This window comes from Myxocyprinus asiaticus, chromosome 39, assembly GCF_019703515.2.
Source record: "Myxocyprinus asiaticus isolate MX2 ecotype Aquarium Trade chromosome 39, UBuf_Myxa_2, whole genome shotgun sequence".
Classification (NCBI taxonomy): Eukaryota; Metazoa; Chordata; class Actinopteri; order Cypriniformes; family Catostomidae; genus Myxocyprinus; species Myxocyprinus asiaticus.
Genome location: NC_059382.1, coordinates 25331649 through 25351886, shown reverse-complemented (window position 1 = coordinate 25351886; position 20238 = coordinate 25331649). Strand labels below are relative to the sequence as shown.

At 38.0% G+C, this 20238-nt stretch overlaps 1 protein-coding gene across 1 annotated transcript in view; it reads left to right on the top strand.

Moving 5' to 3' along the window:
• LOC127429564 (TNF receptor-associated factor 4-like) overlaps window positions 1–20238 on the top strand; it is a 57937-nt gene that overhangs the window by 19252 nt on the left and 18447 nt on the right. Inside the window, exon 2 of the mRNA XM_051678684.1 lies at window positions 19285–19336. Within this exon, the coding sequence (XP_051534644.1) occupies window positions 19285–19336 (52 nt within the window). The remainder of the gene's footprint in view (window positions 1–19284; window positions 19337–20238) is intronic.

Genomic DNA, 20238 nt, shown 5'->3' with positions numbered 1-20238 from the left:
GAAAATTTAAAAATCACATATTAATAGTATCTACAAATCAAATGCTGTATATTGTGTTGATTGAACATTCTGGACATCGCACACCTCTTTTTTTGACATTTACCTAATGATTTAAAGGTAAATTGCTCACTATACATCTTTTATGTTGGTATTTTTCATCATGAATGAATTCAAAGCTGTACATTTCATCGTGCGTCTTTCCAACAGATAGTTGAAGGTCACTTCATCCAGATGCAATTAGTTTCTCTCTGCTGAATTATATTCAATGCTCTGATAATGTAAACCTTCAATCTCCCCTCTACTGGCTTTAAATCCCAGTCACAGCACACCAACATTGGTACATGCAGCCAATCTCTGGTGTGTTTTTCATTTGCTGTGACTCTGTCATGCCTTATCTTGTATTCATCCAGTATGCAAACATAGTTTAATCAAAAACGATTGCATTTGCATGGGCTCTGAAGGGGGCTGGTGGGCTCAGACAGCTGAGAGAGCACTGGTGTGAATACGCTATCTGTTGTGTAGCTGACAAGCAGGCATTTGAAGAATCTGCCTCTGAGGGGAGCAGCTGGGATGGCCAGATCTCCAGGAAAGAGGTGTCTCACACTCTAAGGGCACCTGTCTTTGTGAAAGGCTCTCTTGTAGAGCCTAACAGGTGTTGGCAGAGCGCTTAAGCTCTTCAGTTAAAGCATACACCCATTCGATGTTATTGACTGTCAATTCCGGTGGCCAGCCGGAATCGAAGGTCACAGCCATTGGTTCCTCTCCATGAAAGAGGCCCTGTGATCGCTTCCTTCCTGCCTACCCTGTGCAGATCCGCTCTGTGTAATGGCTCAAAGACACCCTCTCAGATTCAGCATGGCATGTTACACTCATCGAGCTCCTCTGGCTTATTCTTAAATGTGTCAGCACAGAACAAAATCAGACTCCCATGTCCTGACCAGGCTCAAAATTACACCGATCCCATTAAAGAAAACACAGAAAGACAATTCCTCAAGTTCAAGGCCAGGCGCGTTGATCGTTTCTTCCTTGAGAGATGAGAGAGATGTTAAGAGTTTCCTGTCTGAACTTAACCTTTTTGGTGAATTTCTTGTTCTCTAAGCTATGCATTTTTTCCCCTTTTGAAATGCCAAACAGGGGTAATGTTGTTTAAGGTTCAATGAGCAATTTCAGTAACGTGGAAATTAGGAAAAGCAATAAGATGATGTTGATTGCGAAATTTAAAACATTTATGGGTCTAAAAATTAGTCTGAGTGGTGTAACCATCATGTAAATTGTAACATATTTTCCACAAACCTTAAATGCATGTGATTGCATGTACTCATCTTTAATGTATTATTTATTTTAAAAGTTTTCAAACATATTTTATAATGAATATCATGAAGGTTTTTTCAATGTTATGTCACAGATAATTATCGGACATTTTTTTAGTGACCCTGACATTCAGTCATGAGGGTCTACAGGGGTGTTCTCTATGTTAGAATTTCCTGCTTATGGTTTTTTTGGTCACTTGTTAACAAAATGGCTTTCTCCATGTTGGTTATACTACCCTGACTTTGATTTGGTGGACAAAAGGGACAAACATCATTAATATTTAAACCAAACCGATTCATAGCTTTTTTTTTAAGAAATTATAATTAAACATTACTTAAGGATTTCCCCACTTTTTTAAACTTTCTACCACCTTATACTACCACTTAATTCCACATTTTTGACTTTAAGCTCCACAAAAATTAGAGGTCGACCGATAGTGGATTTTGCCAATATTGAAAACTAAGGTGGTGGGAAATGCTGATAACTGATTAATCGCTCGATAGTTTTAAAATAGATTTTTAGAATGTCACAAAAATAAAAAACGTATTCTTTCCTTACTATGACGGGCACAGACAAAGAGTCCTAAATGATTAAAATCTCAGATGCAGTTAATTGTTCAACCAAAATCCCCAAAATAACCAGAAAAAATTAAGATTTGATTGTAACATGGGACTTTTAAGTATAAACAAGCCCGAAATACACTGGGGACTCTTATTTTGAAATAAAGAAATGATAAAAAAAAAAAAAAAACCATTGGCAAATGTCGGCACAGATTTTTGCCGATAACGATTCCAATTCCAAAAAGCGACTATTGGCACCGATTAATTGGGAAAACCAATATATATCTACCTCTAACAAAAATGTCATTTTATGCATCAAATTAATTTTAGTTATTTAATTATTTTGTCTGGACACAACAAAATGAAATCTCATCATTTCATTGAACCTTATACATCTTCATACAGTCATGTGAAAAAAAATAAGTACACCGCATGGAATTTGTTGGCTTTTTTTGACATATTTGGACAAGCAAACATTTGATCCTCTTTGAAACAGTGCCTGTTAATAAAGTTGATATACTCAAACAAATGACGTGTAAAATTGACATTTTGTTGTCATTTTCATAATTAAAAAAAAAAAAAAAAAAAACAGATCAGTCACATGGATAAAGATTGGGTGCCAATGATTAAAACCTCCTTAGCGAGTGCAGGTGGAACCTGTCTTAATTAAACCTCTCACATCTAGTGTCTGGTGTTCTCTTTGCTATTGAGGTGTGTGGTGTCATCATGCCAAGATCTGAAAAGTTCTGTAAGGCCTTCAGAAAAAAAAGGTTGTGGATGCCTATGAGTCTGGAAAGGGATTTAAAAAGATCTTCAATTTATTTGAAATAAATCATTCCACTGCAAGGAAAATCATCTACAAATGGCGTAGATTTCAAACGACTGCCAATTTGTCCAGGACTGGCCGTCCCAGCAAATTCAGCCCAAGAGCAAATTGTTTGATGAAAAAAGAAGTCTCCAGGAACCCCAAAATGTAATCCCAGGATCTGCAGGTAACTCTTGCAACTGTTGGTGTCAAAGTGCATGTGTCTACAATCAGAAAGAGATTGCACAAATTTGACCTGCATGGGTGGCGTGCCAGGAAAAAGCCTTTGCTGTCTAAAAAGAACATTAGAGCAAGACTACAGTTTGACAATTAACATATAGGCAAAGACCAGGCCTTTTGGAATAATGTACTCTGGACAGACGAATCAAAGATAGAGCTGTTTGGCCACAGTGAAAGTACACATGTTTGGTGCAGACAAAAGACAGATTTTCAGGAGAAGAACCTCATACCAACTGTGAAGCATGGTGGTGGAAATGTTATGGTTTGGGGTTGCTTTGCTGCTTCAGGGACTGGGCAGCTGGCAGTCATTGATTCAAGTATGAATTCTGCATCATTAAAGAGTGCTTTAAGATAATGTGAGGCCATCTTTTCAAAAGTTGAAGTTGAACCGGAAGTGGACCTTTCAACACGATAATGATCCTAAACACACTAGCAAATCCACTAAGGAATGGCTCAAAAAGAAGAAATGGAGGGTTATGGAATGGCCTAGACAAAGTCCAGATTTGAATCCTGTTGAAATGTTGTGGGGGGATTTGAAACTGGCAGTACATGCAAGAAAACCCTCAAACATCTTGCAACTGAAGAGTGGTCAAAAATTTCAGCAAGCCGATGTCTGAGACTGGTGGTCAATTATTCAAAACGCCTACAAGAAGTTTGTTCTGCTATAGGGGGCAATACTAGCTTTTGAGGCCAAGGGTGTATTTACTTTTTCCACAGAAGAATATCACATCTATTGAAATGTTCCTTGGTTTTGTTCAAGTATATCAACTTTATTATTAGGCACCATTTCAAAGAGGATCAAATGTTTGCTTGTCCAAATATGCCAAAAAAGCCAACAATTTCCATGGGGTGTACTTATTTTTTCACATGACTGTATATAGAGTGTATAATTTAAAATATATAATCTTGATGCATAAACAAACCCCTAAATATCATTTATAGGGATAGAGTTGCTCAGTGGTAGAGTTGCAGGCTGTGTAAGAGAGCAAATGAGAGGACTGTGTTTCGCTAATGTTCTCTTCTCTGTGTGAGGGTACTCTGCCTGCGCTGTGGGTTGATGGTGCGTGCTGGAGTTCTAGCATGTTCTTATCAGCTAAATGAGTGCACATCCAGCTTCCGAATAGACATGCCTCTCCCTCATACACACATACACACACACCTCTCTCTGGCACAAAGTGCCTCACCTTCACCCCGTTACCATGGCCACTGAAGTTCCAGGCCGAGCCAATCGGTGGTACCACTGATGAGCGAGGCGCACACACACAGAATCACAGATGAAGTGCTGATGAGTCTCCCGCTCTGCTCTTCTCTAACTCTCTTTCTCTAATCAATGAAGTGAAACACAAATCACATTTAAAATACATAATCCTCCTACGTTGAGTGTTACTGGCTAACTGAAAAGTTTTTGGAGTCTTGGAACTCTAAGACAGGCAGAGTAGACTTGGGAGGAGTGTTCGCAGGACGGAGGTGAGTCACCGCATATTAGGTGCATAGTGGCGTTCAGCACACGGTGACTCAGACAGACAGCAACACAACAACCGATAACGAGGATAGAATCTTTAACTTTCACAAAGTGCTGCACCCACTTTCCAACTATTTTTACCGAGCTGAGTCAACGGCATAATAAACTTTTAAAGGGCTCAACAGTATGGGTTTTTTCAGTAAGGATAGTTCAGATTCATATTTGCCTTGCCTATATTATTTCTGGCCTACTGCAAAAAGTTATACAGTTCATTTTTAGCAACATACTTTTAAGTTTTAAAAGGAAGTATATTTTATATTTTTATTAAATGTTTAAGGTGTTTAATCTGCAGTAGTAGCTGGAAAATATGCAGCTATTATGTAACTGCTAATGCTAAATGAATCAGTTTTGTTATTCAAGTTGTTTTGCGATCAAAAGTATTTTTTTATTATAAATCTGATTTTATATGTGATATTTATTACTCAGTATGATATTGTAAATATTCATATAAATTACAATATTCTAAATGCATATTATGTGTTTGTTATTGTAGTCTACTGATTGCTTACCATTGTGCAAAAAAAAATTATTATAAAATAATAATTATTGTTAACAAATTGTATTGAAAAATAATAAAAATGAAAATATGGATTTTTTTTTTTTTTTTAAACAATTCTCAAACATATTAATTCTGTATATCGGATATTGGATACTTAAAAATATCTGTATCTGTTGTTAAAAAAAAAAAAAAAAAAGTATATTGGTCGATTTCTAAAGGCATTCTTGCAATTTCTACAAAGCGTCAAACAATTATTTAAACATTGGTTCTGCATATTGGTTATTGGACACTTAAAATAATCAATCTATATCAGTGTTCTCACAATTTCGACAAACCATCAAACAATTATTAAACAAAACAGTTCTGTATTATGGTTGTTAGACACTTAAACATAAAATAATCGGAACTGTATCTTTTGAAGAAAAAAAAATATCGTCTTCTAAACGATTCATTCTCACAGTTGATAAAATCTCACCTATTTTAGCTGGCTTGATAACTTAACCTTGGGACGTATTTAAATCTGACAATCAGGACAACGTTCAATACATCACAAAAAAAAAAAAAACATAAAAGCACATATTCGCTCAACAAATGCAAGAAGTAGTAACAATGCAGCACTAGCCCATATAGAGCAAGTGACAGTTCCGTCAACTGGGCCAAAACAATCTCACACTGACCATGTGGTCATCATTACTGTTGAGCCATTCTTTTATGTGGCACATTTCTATCCATATTTTCAGCGCTGTAAACCGCAAGTGGATATTCTCACCCACTGTTTTTTAATGTTTTTAGTCACATGAGGAAACAGATGGTATAATTAGATGGTGGAGCTGTACTATCAGGGTGTGGTTGACTTTTTCCCTGGAGTGTCTATGGAATAGAGCTAAATCAAGCCTCCCACACAGCACACAAATTAGCTTATTCTTCCAGCACCTGCTACTGTACAGCAACTCTTGCAGTAACAAACAATGAAGAGCTTTGTAGGTCTCGCATGTTAACGTCAAGCCGCGGCTCAAGTCTTGCCTGCGCTAGTGTTGGAGATGCATGAAGTTAATTTAGAGTTTATTCAAGCCATCTTTAGTGAGACTCAATAACACTGGACCCATTAAGAGGCTTTTGTGTTCATGCTTGCAATGCGTTCACTCACTTGATGACAAGAAGGACAGATCTCTGTCTGTCTCTCTGAATGAGGAAAATACGAACCACTATGAAGAACTGATGACAAGCTAAAAATGTTAGCTGTCAAAAATAGATACCAATGTAGATAAATATTTGTGTGAGCTTTCTGTACTAATTTCTACTGCTAAGCTTATGTGTTGTAGAAATGGACATCTGTTTGTAGGGATATCTACAAATTAAAAAAGGGTACCAGTCCAGCTCTGAAGAGAGAAATGTGTGGCTGTTGCAAGCAAATGAGAGTCATCTCAGCCTGATAAGTATTAGTTGGCAGGGATTATCTGTCTGTTCCACCTGCTGTCGCTGTAGAAAGACCATGAGATAAAGAACATGACATTAAGGAAGGTAATCCATCCTATCTCAGTCACCAACACTCAGAATTAGCTCGGCACTAATTTCTCACTATCGAGGCCTGAGGTTGTGGCGCTGATCTTGTCTGTTTAAACAGATGTGAGGTGATGGTAAGATAACAGAAACTCTGTCTGATCTTATTACCTGTATTTTATGGTACTAACGCAGGTGCTGCCTCACTGAGAAATTTGTGTAGACTTCAGAGAGAGTGTGCTAAAAGGAATCGACCAGGAACAAACAGTCAGATCATTTGATATGCACCCTCTCTTTATAAGATCATATCTCCAATTTGGATGAGCCTCAATTATCTTTTAGGCCTAACAACAAAGTAAAGAAAATTTAGAACAGCCCACAAGCTTTATATCTTACATCCAGAGTTTTGAACTTGCTAGAAGGCTCTCAAATGTACTTTTCTTCTGAAATAAACCCTCAGAAGATTGAATTTATCAAGCTGTTGCAAGATTATCCAAGATCCATTATCAGCTTGTTCTTAGATCTTCTCATTTTAATTAATTATGTATTCATCTCAGAATGTGCTTTGAGAGCTTACTCTTTTGCAAGCCAGGCCCATAGCCATATTAACACAGACTATTTTGAACATCTCGCCTTCCCACCAACTGAGAGGGCAAGAATACCTCACAGCTGGAAGATAAGCTAAAAAACTGCTAATTTTAAAGTCTTTTATTCTTGCACTTTCCCTTCTAGTTTCCACATCACTGAACTCGCAATCCATTCAAACTGTAAAGAAGCTTTTTAATTCAGGTCAGCTTTGTCTTTGTCGTCTGGGTTTTGTCAGTCGGAAACTTTAGTTAACCCCACAAGGGTACCAGATGTCATTTCAAAATGTGCCCTAATTGTTCATTTTCGTGAATCAAATGCTTTGTACATTAACATACCATTCAGTTTGTCACCAGGCTTTGTTTTGTAATTGAGTGAAAGCTTTCCAGTTATGGATGTCTATCTACAGGTTTCTCTCATTTTACCTCAATCCTATTGCCTTAGTCAGAGCGAATGCTGACTATGCTGAGCAAATTTTACAACATGATCACACAAGAATTCGGCATGTTGCTACCGAATGTTCCATTACCCTGACGTCGGCCCCATTCTGCTGAGTTACTGACAAGCAGCATCTCCCATCAGACATTTTTGCATCTGTTTACATGTGTTTACCTTCTCTTGTGGCGTGACTAATAAGACCCGGGTTCTTGCGCCACGTCAAAACCAGGAAGTAATCGCTTTTGCATAGTCAGTGACGTGGTTCCATTTTCCCTCTAAAATTTCATTTTTACTCCACTGATGGTTAGGTTTAGGGTTGGGATTTAGGTGTAGATTTAATACATTTATATTTATTCATGTGGCAGACGCTTTTATCCAAAGCGACATACAAAAGAGGAAAACATAAGCGAATCATCTTAAGGAGACAGTGGTATGAAAAGTGCTGGATTACAAAGTATCACTAGCATCATAATAGTATTCAAAACAGTATAAAGTGCAACAGGAATTTTTTTTTTTTTTTTTTTTTTTTTTTTTTTAATGACTGGTTAAGTGCTCATGGAAAAGATGTGTTTTTAGTCGTTTTTTGAAGACAGAGAGTGAGTCAGCTTCATGGATGGAGTTGGGAAGGTTGTTCCACCAACGTGGTACGACGAAGCTGAAAGTCCGGGAAAGTGTTTTGGTGCCTCTTTTTGTTGGTACAACAAGGTGACGTTCCTTAGCCAACCGCAGGCTTCTAGTGGGCGCGTAGCTCTGCATAAATGATTTTAGGTATGCTGGAGCAGACCCAGTGACTGTTATGTATGCCAGCATCAGAGTCTTGAATTTGATACGTGCATCAAAAAGTGGTGTAACGTGCTCTCTTTGGTTCATTAAAGACCAGACATGCTGCTGCATTTTGGATCATTTGCAGGGGTCTAATTGCACATGCAGGGAGGCCTGCAATGAGAGCATTACAGTAGTCCAGTCTAGTTATGACAAGTGACTGGTCAAGCAGTTGTGTGGCATGTTCAGAGAGGAAGGGTCTTCCTGATATTGCAGAGTGTAAATCTACATGATCTTGCGGTCTTTGAGATGTGGTCTGTGAAATTTAGTCTGCTGTCGATGGTTACCCCTAGATTTCTGACCGATTTGGAAGGCGTTACTGTAGTTGCTAAAATATGCATTCATCTTCACTGTAATACATAATTTACAGCTGAAAACAACACACTTTACAATTCACTTTTGGTGCCCCTCATGGAAATTTTAAACTGAAACTGGAGGTCACATGTGCTCACGTAATTAAAAAACACTTCTTGCCTTGACCATTGGGGGCAGTGCTTCGAATTTCGCCCAAAAATTCAAACTCTCTCATCGTTTACTCACCATCATGCCATCCCAGATGTGTATGAGTTTCTTTCTTCTGCAGAACACAAATTATGATTTTTAGAAGAATATTTCAGTTTTGTAAGTCCATACAATGCAAGTGAATGGGTGCCAAAATTTTGATGCTCCAAAAAGCATAAAGGCAACATAATAGTAATCCATAAGACTCCAGTGTTTTAATCCATATCTTCAGAAGTAAAATGATAGGTGTGTAAAAAGATCAATATTTAATTTTTTTTTTTTTTTTGCTACAAATTCTTCTCCCTGCCCAGTAGGGGGTGATATGCCTGAAAAATGTGAATCACCTAAAAAACACAAGAAGAAGAAGAATTTTAAAAGTGATCTGTTTCTCACCTAAATCTATCATATCGCTTCTGAAGACATTGCTTTAACCACTGGAGTCCTATGGATTACTTTTATGCTGGCTTGTGTGATTTTTGGAGCTTCAAAATTTTGTCATCCATTCACTTGCATTGTATAGATCAAAAGAGCTGAGAAATTCTTCAAAAATCTTCATTTGAGTTTAGCAGATGAAAGTAAGTCACACATTTGGGATGGCAGACAGGTGAGTAAATGATTAGAAAATTTTCATTTTTGGGTGAACTATTCCTTTAAGAATTGTCAACCTACTGTTTCCAAATTCACAGTGGAGATCAGTCTTTATTAGATCAGATTTTTAATTTGAAGATACTAGAGAGCATTTTCAAAAGTCTCCATTTGCGATGGAGGAAAATGTCCGTCTTGTGTGGATGAGAGATGTAAACGTAGCAAAATCAGTTTCGACCAAAAACGTATTTGTGCGGAATCACATACACTGGAATATTTCTGTTTTATTTTAGTTTTTTAACATCAACAAACGGAAAATATGACGAATTCAACAAACACACTGCTTTGTTTCCTCATATTTGACAGATTACCCACACATTTGGTGCAGATAGTTTTTTAACAAAAAAAAAACAAACAAATCCAAAACCATTGTTTGTGAAAAGTAGACATGGCTTAGGACATTGTTTTAATTTTGTATCAAATAAAATATAGTATCGACTGAGGTCTATACAATCCATAGTCATAATACAATTATGACTTTAAGGGATTCCTTTTGCAACATCTCAGTATTTTCAGATATTTTCATAATCAATTGTAGTGGAAATTAACAATCAATTATTCGTTAACTTTAATACCACAAAACGCATGTGGAGGACTCCAAATAATATGTGCATGTAACCTACTGTTTAAATATAATTTAAATTAATACACTTAAGAAATTAAAGTATTGGCATTTTCCTCTTTAAATATTCTTAGTTCAGTGTATTTGAATACATGTAGGCTATGTTTAGTACGAATTTGTGAATTGTTTGATTACTGTTAATGAATTACTGTTAATAATAACTTGTATAGAAGAAACATATTTGAGCACTGGCCCATATAGAGCAAGTGACAGTTCTGTCAACTGGACTAAAACACACTTAAATCACTCACCATCATTACTGTTTAGCCATGCATTTATGACAGTATGCTTAATTGATAAAATTATTAACAACAATTAATTTATGATCAATTAATCATTAACATTCCTACTCGGTAGTATGTGAAATTACAAGGAAATGCAATTGAGTGAACACAGGGGCCACCACACATATTGCACGTATTGGATGTTTCTAATTCTATGCTCTGATAATCTAGGATTATAATAACACTCTAGATTAGTCCTATTGGCTGTATTTTAATGGACAAGAAGCCATGTGTCCTAAGACTCAGTAATTTATCCTCAAGAGAACCAAACTCTTAAATCTTTGGATTAACAAAAACCTGAGTCATTCATTAGATGTGCTGGTTATCCATCCTCTCAGTATCTGGTATTAGTGTGACACTTCTAAAATGCTTTAATGTCTTATGTTATTTTTAGCCCTAGAATCTCCTGACCCCCTCAATGTCTTCCTTGTGCCATGTCTAACCTGATAGTGACAGTTAGCACTAAGTTACCCTTTGTTAGCAAGAGGATCACCAAGACTGATCAAAGAACACTGCTGCATATGGATGGCTGTCAGTGCAAAACACCACCCATATCTGCGGTGTCATGCACTCGTATTCTTCAGGATTCCTATGGTGATGAAGCATGTGCCTTCTCATGGATGAGTGTACTACAAACATCTGCCGTTTACAGAGGGAGCTAAAATTAGACCTGCCATCTGTAATTAAACTGCAAAATCACCATCGGAGGAACTGTGTTTGCCATTCACACCATATTTTTCATGATTGTGCGCAAACATGCATGTATGCATGCGTAGATATGTAGGAGGCAGGAAGATAGATGCAAACAAAAAGAAGTGACAGTACAATGAGTGGGAGACATTGAAAAGCATGAGAAAAGGGGTTGACATTTAGAGCGAACATCAAAGCAGAGGCTGTGGCATTTCACATCTGCATTTGACTGCAGCTTTTAGCACCTCTACAGACTAGTGTCTCCTAACATGTGTGCAAAGTTTAATGGAGAAACTCTATTTAACTAAAAGCTATAGCTGCTTGGAACGTTCCTATGCTTGATCAATCTCTCCCGGATCCTCTTTCAAGTTGGGATCAAAGCTCTGGAACTGTTATACTCTCTTGGTACTGTGCAAAGGCAATCTTTGTTCAGTTCTAATCCCAATTATTTTGAGTCCCATTTACACCTGGGTTTAGCATCCATCTGATCAAAAATGGAGAGCGTTAATACAGGAGTAAATGAAGTCTAAAATGGTTTGTGATCCAATCACTCAAACCACTTTCAGAGTTGGTCAGGGCGACAAATGGCGACATGACCTTAGCATTGAAACTCCAAATGTGTTGAAACTACAGGACGTTGAAGGACTACCTACTATTGTAACAAATAACTATTGTGCCAAATCAAGAGTTTTAAACATTGCTGGATAGATAAAAAAAAATAAAAAATAAAAATTGCCCAAAAGCATGCACAAGACTTCAGGAAACACCTTTGATATGCATACATTTTCGAAGGTCAGTTAATACTGGTTCTTTGTTTAAAATAACAAGATGTAATCTTCTCGAAGTGTCATGTTAAAGGGAAAGTTTACCCAAAAGTGAAAATTCTGTCATCATTTACTTAAACTAATGAGCAGCTTGGACATACTGCTATAAAGTTCTCATTTTGTGTTCCATGGAAAAAAGAAACTCAGATGGGTTTGGGTTTGGAACACCGTGAGGCGGAGTAAGTGAGTATATGATGACAGAATTTATATTTATTTGTTGAACTATCCTTTTTATAGTCCTCTCAGAGGGTGGGGGATGGACATGGCAAGAAGATCCAGGCAAGTTGCATCTGATGAACTGAGCTGGGAAGAGATGAGATGATGGCAGGGGGTGGTAACACGTGCCATCTCTATCAGGACTAATGGCAGCAGCTCGACCCAGAGCAGATCAGATAATGAGATGGAATTGATTTTCCCTTGCCACCCACATACATCTATACTTAACCAATTACATCATAAAAACACTCCCTGAATGCGATTTTCACTGAAACCTCTTATACAGCTACATTCAAATGTTGAAATCAAAAGTTAGGATGCCTTTTGTGCATTTCGACAGACGTTGGTGCTACTAGTTCACCCAAAAAAGAAAAAGCTGCCATCATTTACTCACCCTCATTTTCCAAAATCGTATGAATAAAAGACACAATGAAAGTAAATGGTGACTGAGGCTGTCAGTCCTTAACATTGTGTTTCAAGAAAGAAAGAACATCAGACAAGTTTGAAACAACATGATGGTGAGTAAATAACTAAATTATCATTTTTTGAGTGAACTATCCCTTTAACTATATTTTTACTTTTCATTCAATGACTTTGAAAGAATGTTCATTCATATTCAGACACAACTTACCTGTCCTACCCGTTGTTGTCGTTCCAATAATTCTAAATATAGAATTGTGTGTGGATGATGATTGTGTTTTCCAATACTGTCAGCAAGGCAAAGAACCTCACTTACCCCATTATAGTGTGTGTAGATTAGAGGCCCTTCTAATGTTCAGTCACTTATCTAGATAGTACTGACATGCTAAAACCATGCTGATAGAATCTGTTATTGATGGATGCAGGCCGAAAAACATTGTCAGATCTTGCAGACATTTATGGTAAAGAACATTTGGAACTTTTCATTAGAGTAGAAGCAGTTGAGTTTATATTAGTTTTGGAGTACTTTTATCACACATGGGCTCTTTGATTGCTCAGCGGGTGACATCTACCGTATTCTACCTTTACTGTTTAACGATGGGTGTCTCCTCCAGGCGTCCTCATTAATGCTGATGGATGAAGTATATTGCAGAGTTCTTTACATCAAAAAACCTTCCTGCTAAAGATTCTGACATCGGTTTTCCTATTCTGACATACATTTTTACCATAGATGTGAGGTTCCTTGCTGTTTGGTATGCATTAGAACATTTGCACACTTCTCATTGTGGAGACGTCTTTGTAGATATATCTTGTAATCTGCATTTATTATGTTATTATTATAAAGACCTAATAAAATTGTTTGAGGAACACATTTTTTTCCCCCATGTGTTGACATTGAAATGGGAAGTAGGGGCGGGTTCAGGGACGTATACTATATCGAAGATCTTATCCTTTTTTCTTTTTTTTAATAGCTAGTTGACTTTACTTTTAAGACACACTGATAAACTATGATTCGCTACTTGTAATTCCTACTTGGTGGCAAATGGCATTTGTGGGAGGGGACTTTCTCAATCCAGTAAGCATTTTATTAAACAAGACTTGTATATGCCCATTTTTGGTCCATTTTGCAAAGCTAACAGACATTCACTAAAAGCCACAGAACTCTTATTTTGATTTTATGGGTTTTTAAGAGTAACTGTATCTGCAACATGTTTAACTCAAAACCTTATTATAATCTAGATAATGGTAGTAAAATGACATTTGTAAAAAGGCTGATATTTTGCTAACTTTTGCGCATGGAGGGACTGTGCGAATTAGACCACAGATGGCTTGCCTCACAAATGTCAGTGGAGAGAGTGATAAGAGAACTGTCGAGGAAAAACTAAAGGGTTTTGCGCAAGTGTGAACCCGTGTGACCCATGATGACATGTGTCAACGAAAATGTGCATAGTGGCACATCATTTAATCTCGACATTTCAGTGCCCACCATCGTGATTTTGGAGTCATGCCAGGGTCCACCATACACTTCATATGAGGACGTCATCATAAATTTGCATTTGATTCAGCTTCTTCATGCACAGGATTTGCATTATAAAGGTTTGGTAAAACATATTTGAAATGTTTTTGTATTAAGGTCAAGGATATTTGACATGGCCGTTATAAATCACATGAATAATGCCTGTTAAGACACTTAAGGCAAGGGTAAGTAGCAGTGAGTGAGTAACTGTTAAGTGCTCAGCTCCTGCACTGTTTTAAACCAGCAGGCATGGTAGATTTATGATTGTCAAGCCCTTGCAATCTAACAAACCATAGTCGTGGTGTTGCGCTGACCTGAGCCTGCATGCCTGCGGAGTAGGGCTGTGTCGATACATTCAAATATCAATATACATTGATACTTTTTCTCACAATATTGAATTGATACTTAGATCCATGTATCGTGATATATCGTGAATTTTAAGTGCAGTCAGAGACGCTTCTATGAGGCATGACAGAGACAAACTGATCCTGGAGGATTCACGGTCTCTCTCACGGACATGCTGGACCTCTCTCATGCATTTGGATCTAGGGCCGGGCAAAAATACTGATTTTCTACTTCATTTGTACAATCCCAATGTCGATTCTTAAAATGCCAAGATCGATCGATCTTTCTTTCTATCTGCAATCCCCAAAAATCAGATGTGTGTAAATACTTCCCATTTGCTACAAAAAATGTCTGTGATTAGCGATTAGCCACAGGCTGGTAATTTTTTTTAGATTTCACTCATCAGTGTTTGAGTGGTGTAGTGGCACCGAGATCTTTTCACTGCATGCTGAGAGTAAAGGCTTTGACAATTTCTGTGTAATGTGAGTCCAAAGACTAGATCCAAGAATTTCTTTCATACTGTATTCAAGCAAAATGTACATTATAACTGAAATTAATTGAAATTAAAAGCAAAATCGAACCATGATATCGTGCTGTATCGCAATATATCGAATTGTGACGTGACAATACGTATAGTATTGTGAGGTGGCTGGCGATACCCAGCCCTACTGTGGAGATTTGTTCCATTTGAGTTATACTGTTGTCCAGCCTGAAACCCAGAATTCAGAAACTTTACTGCCCTTGTAATTTGAAAGTCCAAATAAAAATGGCTTTTTGTCACTTTATTGATAGAGACAGTAAGGCTCAAAGTGTGTGGAGCATGTGTGCTAATCACTAGGCCATGACTTCGATTAATATGGGTTTTGTACCTACTTTACTGCCCTTGTAGTCTGAAAAAGGCAAATTAAATGTGGGTTTTCACTACTTTTTATTGATGGAAACAGTAGGGGTTTGAAAATAATCAGGGAAAGGGATGGGGATTGGGATCAGAACATGTTAATGGTTGGAATCAAACCTGTTTTCCCACTTGAGCACCGTGGCTGAAAGTGTCTGGAGCATGTGTGCTAATCACAAGGCCATGGCCATGCAGCTGAGTTTTGGGGATTAAGGGAACTCCCACAGAGATGAAACAAGATTCCAGGTTCCTCTCAACAGGAAAGTCATAATTTAGTAGCGGAATAAACAACAGAAAAGTCTTTGGCAAGGTCTGAGATATGGCACAATTCTGGTACCCATTTTATATTTATTTTTTTGTCTTGTTTTCCTGTAAAATTATCTAAACATTCTTAAAACGTGATTTATTTACTTGTCAAGCAAAATGGGATAAGATATTAAGTCTTGTTTTAAGATAAATCTGACAAAATTTTGTGAACTTTAGACTTAAAACAAGAAAAAAAATCTGCCAATGGGGTAAGCAAAATAAACATGTTTTCCCTTTGAATTAAGTTTATTTTGCTTACCCCATTGGCAGATTTTTTTTCTTGTTTTAAGTCTAAAGTTCACAAAACTTGATTAGATTTCTCTCAAAACAAAACTTAAAATCTTATGCCAGTTTGCTTGTCAAGTAATAAAATCACGTTTTAAGAATGTTTAGATATTTTTACTGGAAAACAAGACAAAAATACTTGTCTTAAATCATTTTTTGCAGTGCAGTGCTGTTTTCAAGGGCAGAGTTTATTTTCACTGGATCAATGTCCTCAATTATATTTACCACTTGTGGATTTTGAATCAACTGCTTTAGCGCCTCCATACAACTCTGAGAAAGAAATAGAGAGAGAGAGATAGCTTTCATAAAGAAGGCATTCAGAGTTGCTCTTAGCCCTTCTAAGGTTCCTTTTGTTGAGCGTTCTTTACAATGATTGGCCACTTCCCTGGTGGCCTGCTTGTCAAAGGCTGTGTAGAAGGTGCGAGTACAGTGTTGTGACGCCTGTCCTCATCTATATCACTTTGCAAACTGATGGCTTGATAATCTGACCAGAGGGCATGCCAGAGAATTGTAAGGAGGTTGAGAGGCCCTAAAGAATCATTGATGAGCTTGGGAGAAGCAGTGGTTTAAACACGCTTGCTGTTATAGCTACATAGCTGACCTTATTATGCATGCAGGATGTAGAAGATGACCAAACAGGATGTAGTAAGAAATGCAAGGAGAGACCAGAAGGTTGTAGCTTTTAAAACTGTGGGTTAGTTGAAGGGCACATGAGCTCTACTCTCGATTGGTCCTCTTTGCTGCAGAGCAACTGCCACACTTGCTTGTGAGCTGGATGGAACTGAGGTTTTGCTTTTAATGTGACTATTGTTTGCCCCATTGCTTATATGCGGTTGGGAATTGGGGCTGTAATTTGTTTCAGTTGTTTGAATTTCAGGTATCTTTCTAAATACATTGAAATTTTTTTTTTTACTGAATCTTACTCTCCACCGTAGCTCTCAAATGTCAGTCAGGCCAAGTCATAGTCAATCTAGTCGTGTCTGATTGTTTGGTGTCATTGATGTCAAGCCTGGTGCGATGAGTCTTGAATACATTGTATTCATACGGGAAATGTACATGTTTCTTCCGAATGTTCATGTATCCTGAAATCGATCACATTCTGCCAAATTACTGAAAGCAGCATTCCCCATTAGACATTTTTGCATCAATCCAAATGTAAATACCTTTCCTTCTGGCACTACTAATAGCGCATTGCGCGAGCAACCTCCGAGACACAGGTTTTGGTCCCATGGGAACCAGGAAGTAATTGCGATTTAGGGTTGGGGTTTGGGTTAGGGTTAGGGTGTAGAGTTAATACAAAATTAATTCCTGTTGACTGTATTACATGATTTAAAACAAAAAATACAACACACTTTTTGCACCTTCTGTGGACATTTCAACCGGAAACTGGAGCTCACACGTGCCCATACTATATGTTCAGCAACACTTCCTGCTTCAGCCACTAGGGCAGTGTTTCAAATTTAGGTAAGCACAGACTGATTTCAGAAGCAGAACTTTGACCTACTGTCACTGTATGCACAGTGCGATCAGTCTGCAACTATGATTGAGATTTGAGAATGAGTAATAGAAAGAATTTTTATTTTTGTATGAACTATTCCTTTTAAAAGCCACATGAGAGGTTCCCTCATGCATGGCTTTCAAAGCCTCTTTTCCAACTTCTCAAAGCAGTGTGCGAAGAGAGGGGCAAGCATCAAGGGTTTTGAAGTGTCCCTTTCATGCCGTCTTGTTTTAGCATTGATGTCGTCTAAGAGGGATTGCTTTGCTGATGTTGCTCTCCTCATTTTAACTCTAAGACACAATTGGAGTATAGCGATGAGTCTCAACAAATGAGACAGTGCTTTAGAGCCAGTCAGAGTTAGACGAGTTCTAAGCATATGAATGTATGGCTGCTGGTTTTCTCTTCCTCCTTGGAAAAAATCGTTCTGACAGGGTCTGACAAGCCACCCTCTGTACAACTGTGTTTCTATGGTAAGAAATGAGAGGTAGATTCCAATTTACCTTCCCTGACTCTGTCTACTTTAACATGGTTCATATTTGTTTATCAGTCTAGGGGGGCGGTACTCAGTTTTAAATCAGAGGCTAATCTTAAAAGCCGATTGGTCCCAATGGAACTGCATTGATGGCCTGGTAATAAAGTCCATCAGCATGCATTTGATGCTGTTCTGCTGAGTGGGCCTGCCTCTAGTGGGTAATTGATTGACTTTTTTTGTTAAAGCCTGGTGTATTAATTGCAGCCTCAGTGACACACTGACCTTAATGGATGGAAGTGGCTGCCGTCTGCTTGGGCGAAAAGCACTTTCCATCTGGCCCCTCTTTTTCCACACATATCCACTACAGTGTCTGAAGAGAGCCGCAAAACGGCGCCGCGATCTGCTGAAGGGGGCCGCAATATGCAGAAAAGTACAGCGACAACCCCCCTGGATATTAAAGAGATAGTTTGCCAAAAAATAAAAATTCTGTCATCTTTTACTCATTTACCCTTATTTTGTTCCACACCCAGATGACTTTCTTTCTTCTGTGGAACACAAAATGAGATGAACTCTGAATTCAGAACTCAGAAAACAGAATGACAGAATGAGAATTTTTATTTCTGAGTGAACTAGAGGAGAAAGTATTAGACTTACACTTAAAAATTACATTTACACTTTAAGATAAATCCTTTTTTTTTTTTGTATGTGGCTCACAACGTATTGTGCTATACTGTTTAGTACCGTTTAAAGGCCACTGTTTTGTGCAGGGAGGCCCTGTATCTTAGGCTGTAACAGGCAGTAGACGGGCCGTATTAACACATCTCTTGGGACCACTTCCACAGATGGTCCTTTTGGAAGGATTCTCTTTATGTAAATAACGGTGCTGTACAGTTGGACACAAAGGCACACATACATGCACCATCTCCCACTACCCCCTTCAGTGCTATCTACAGTCACTTCCATTATTTAACACAGTGAATATTCTATGGTGACATCAGCATTCTGGAGGCCCATGCTGCCAGAGGGGCCCTGCTAATGAGGCACGACACCCCTCTCAGCTGGTCGCCTCACAGCCATGCCCAATCTCATGTCATTCCTTTCTCTTCTTTATGTCCCACCACAACATCATCTCTCAGCTCCATTCAGCTCTTTTGTAAGCAGTTCATAACCAGGGACATAATTAACTTTCATCCAAGTGAAAAAGGGCAGTAGCAAACAAAGAGCCTCTGCCTAGATTAGGTCGATAAGTCGATATTTAGAGGTGTTTGCTAGGGCTGTGTCGATACAATCAAATATCAATATATCACACTTTTTCTCACAATATTGTATCGATAATTTAGAATCCATGCATCAGTATTTACAGTACATTCAACTGTTTGTGCTTTCATATCATGTCCAGCATTCCAGTAAAGAAGAAACAGGTTTTTGATTCATTCTCTGCTGCTCAGTAAATTTGACAATCCTCTCTTTCTTCTGTTTGCAGTGAGGGGGTCTTCAAGTGCCCCGAGGACCAGCTCCCACTGGATTATGCCAAGGTAATGGACTCCGCACTAATCTGTCATGCATTTTGTTGTTGAACGGATTACAATTCAATCTCACACAGTGATTTACATTCCTTTAATGTACAGTCGAATAGACTTAAAGGGGCCTCGCTCTTTGGCTTTTCTCTCTGAGATAGTACTTTCCTCTGGTGGCCCTGCAAGAGTGTACGAATGTTGCTGTGTCAACAATCGCACGCTACTTTTGTGAGTCAGAGCGTGGGCAGGCTCTGGTCCTGCCTCAGGCACTCACCCCTTGTCCATGCTCCTCAAACCACCCAAGTAATCACACTAATGAACTACCATGGGCCACTCATTTCCTGGGAATTTGAAAAAAAGAAAAAAAAAAATAGTTAAGGGTTGAGAAAGACAGAACGAGACTGAGATGACTCATACTGTAGCTTAATTTCGAATGTGATAAGATAAGTTATATGCTGTCTTGCAGACTAGTAAAACTAGTTCAAGGACCAGTTTACCAGTGACATTTTTCTTTCATTTTCGAGAATTTTCCTAAAATGATCTACCTTTGTGTAAATAAAGAAAGGCTTAGAAAAAAATGAGGTTTGCTAAATGATGACATCATTTTTTTTTTTTTTTGGCACACTGTCCCTTTTAAAACTGGAGAAGCAGTGCACTAAATGCTGTGTATAACATATCAACGGTTTGATGCACAGCAAACCCGCATTTACTTTTTAACATAGATTTGGAGTAAACAGAGGTTTAACATAAAGAGAATGGACAGGAAAATGATCAAAGTGTTAAATACTGACTAAAGTGGTTAAATATCAATCCAGTTAATTCCCCTGTAAATATTCCCTCTCTCAAAATATTTCAGTCAAGCAATTATACCCTGTAGTTTAGAAAATATGCTCTGTGCCACGCTAAAGAAGGAATTCCAC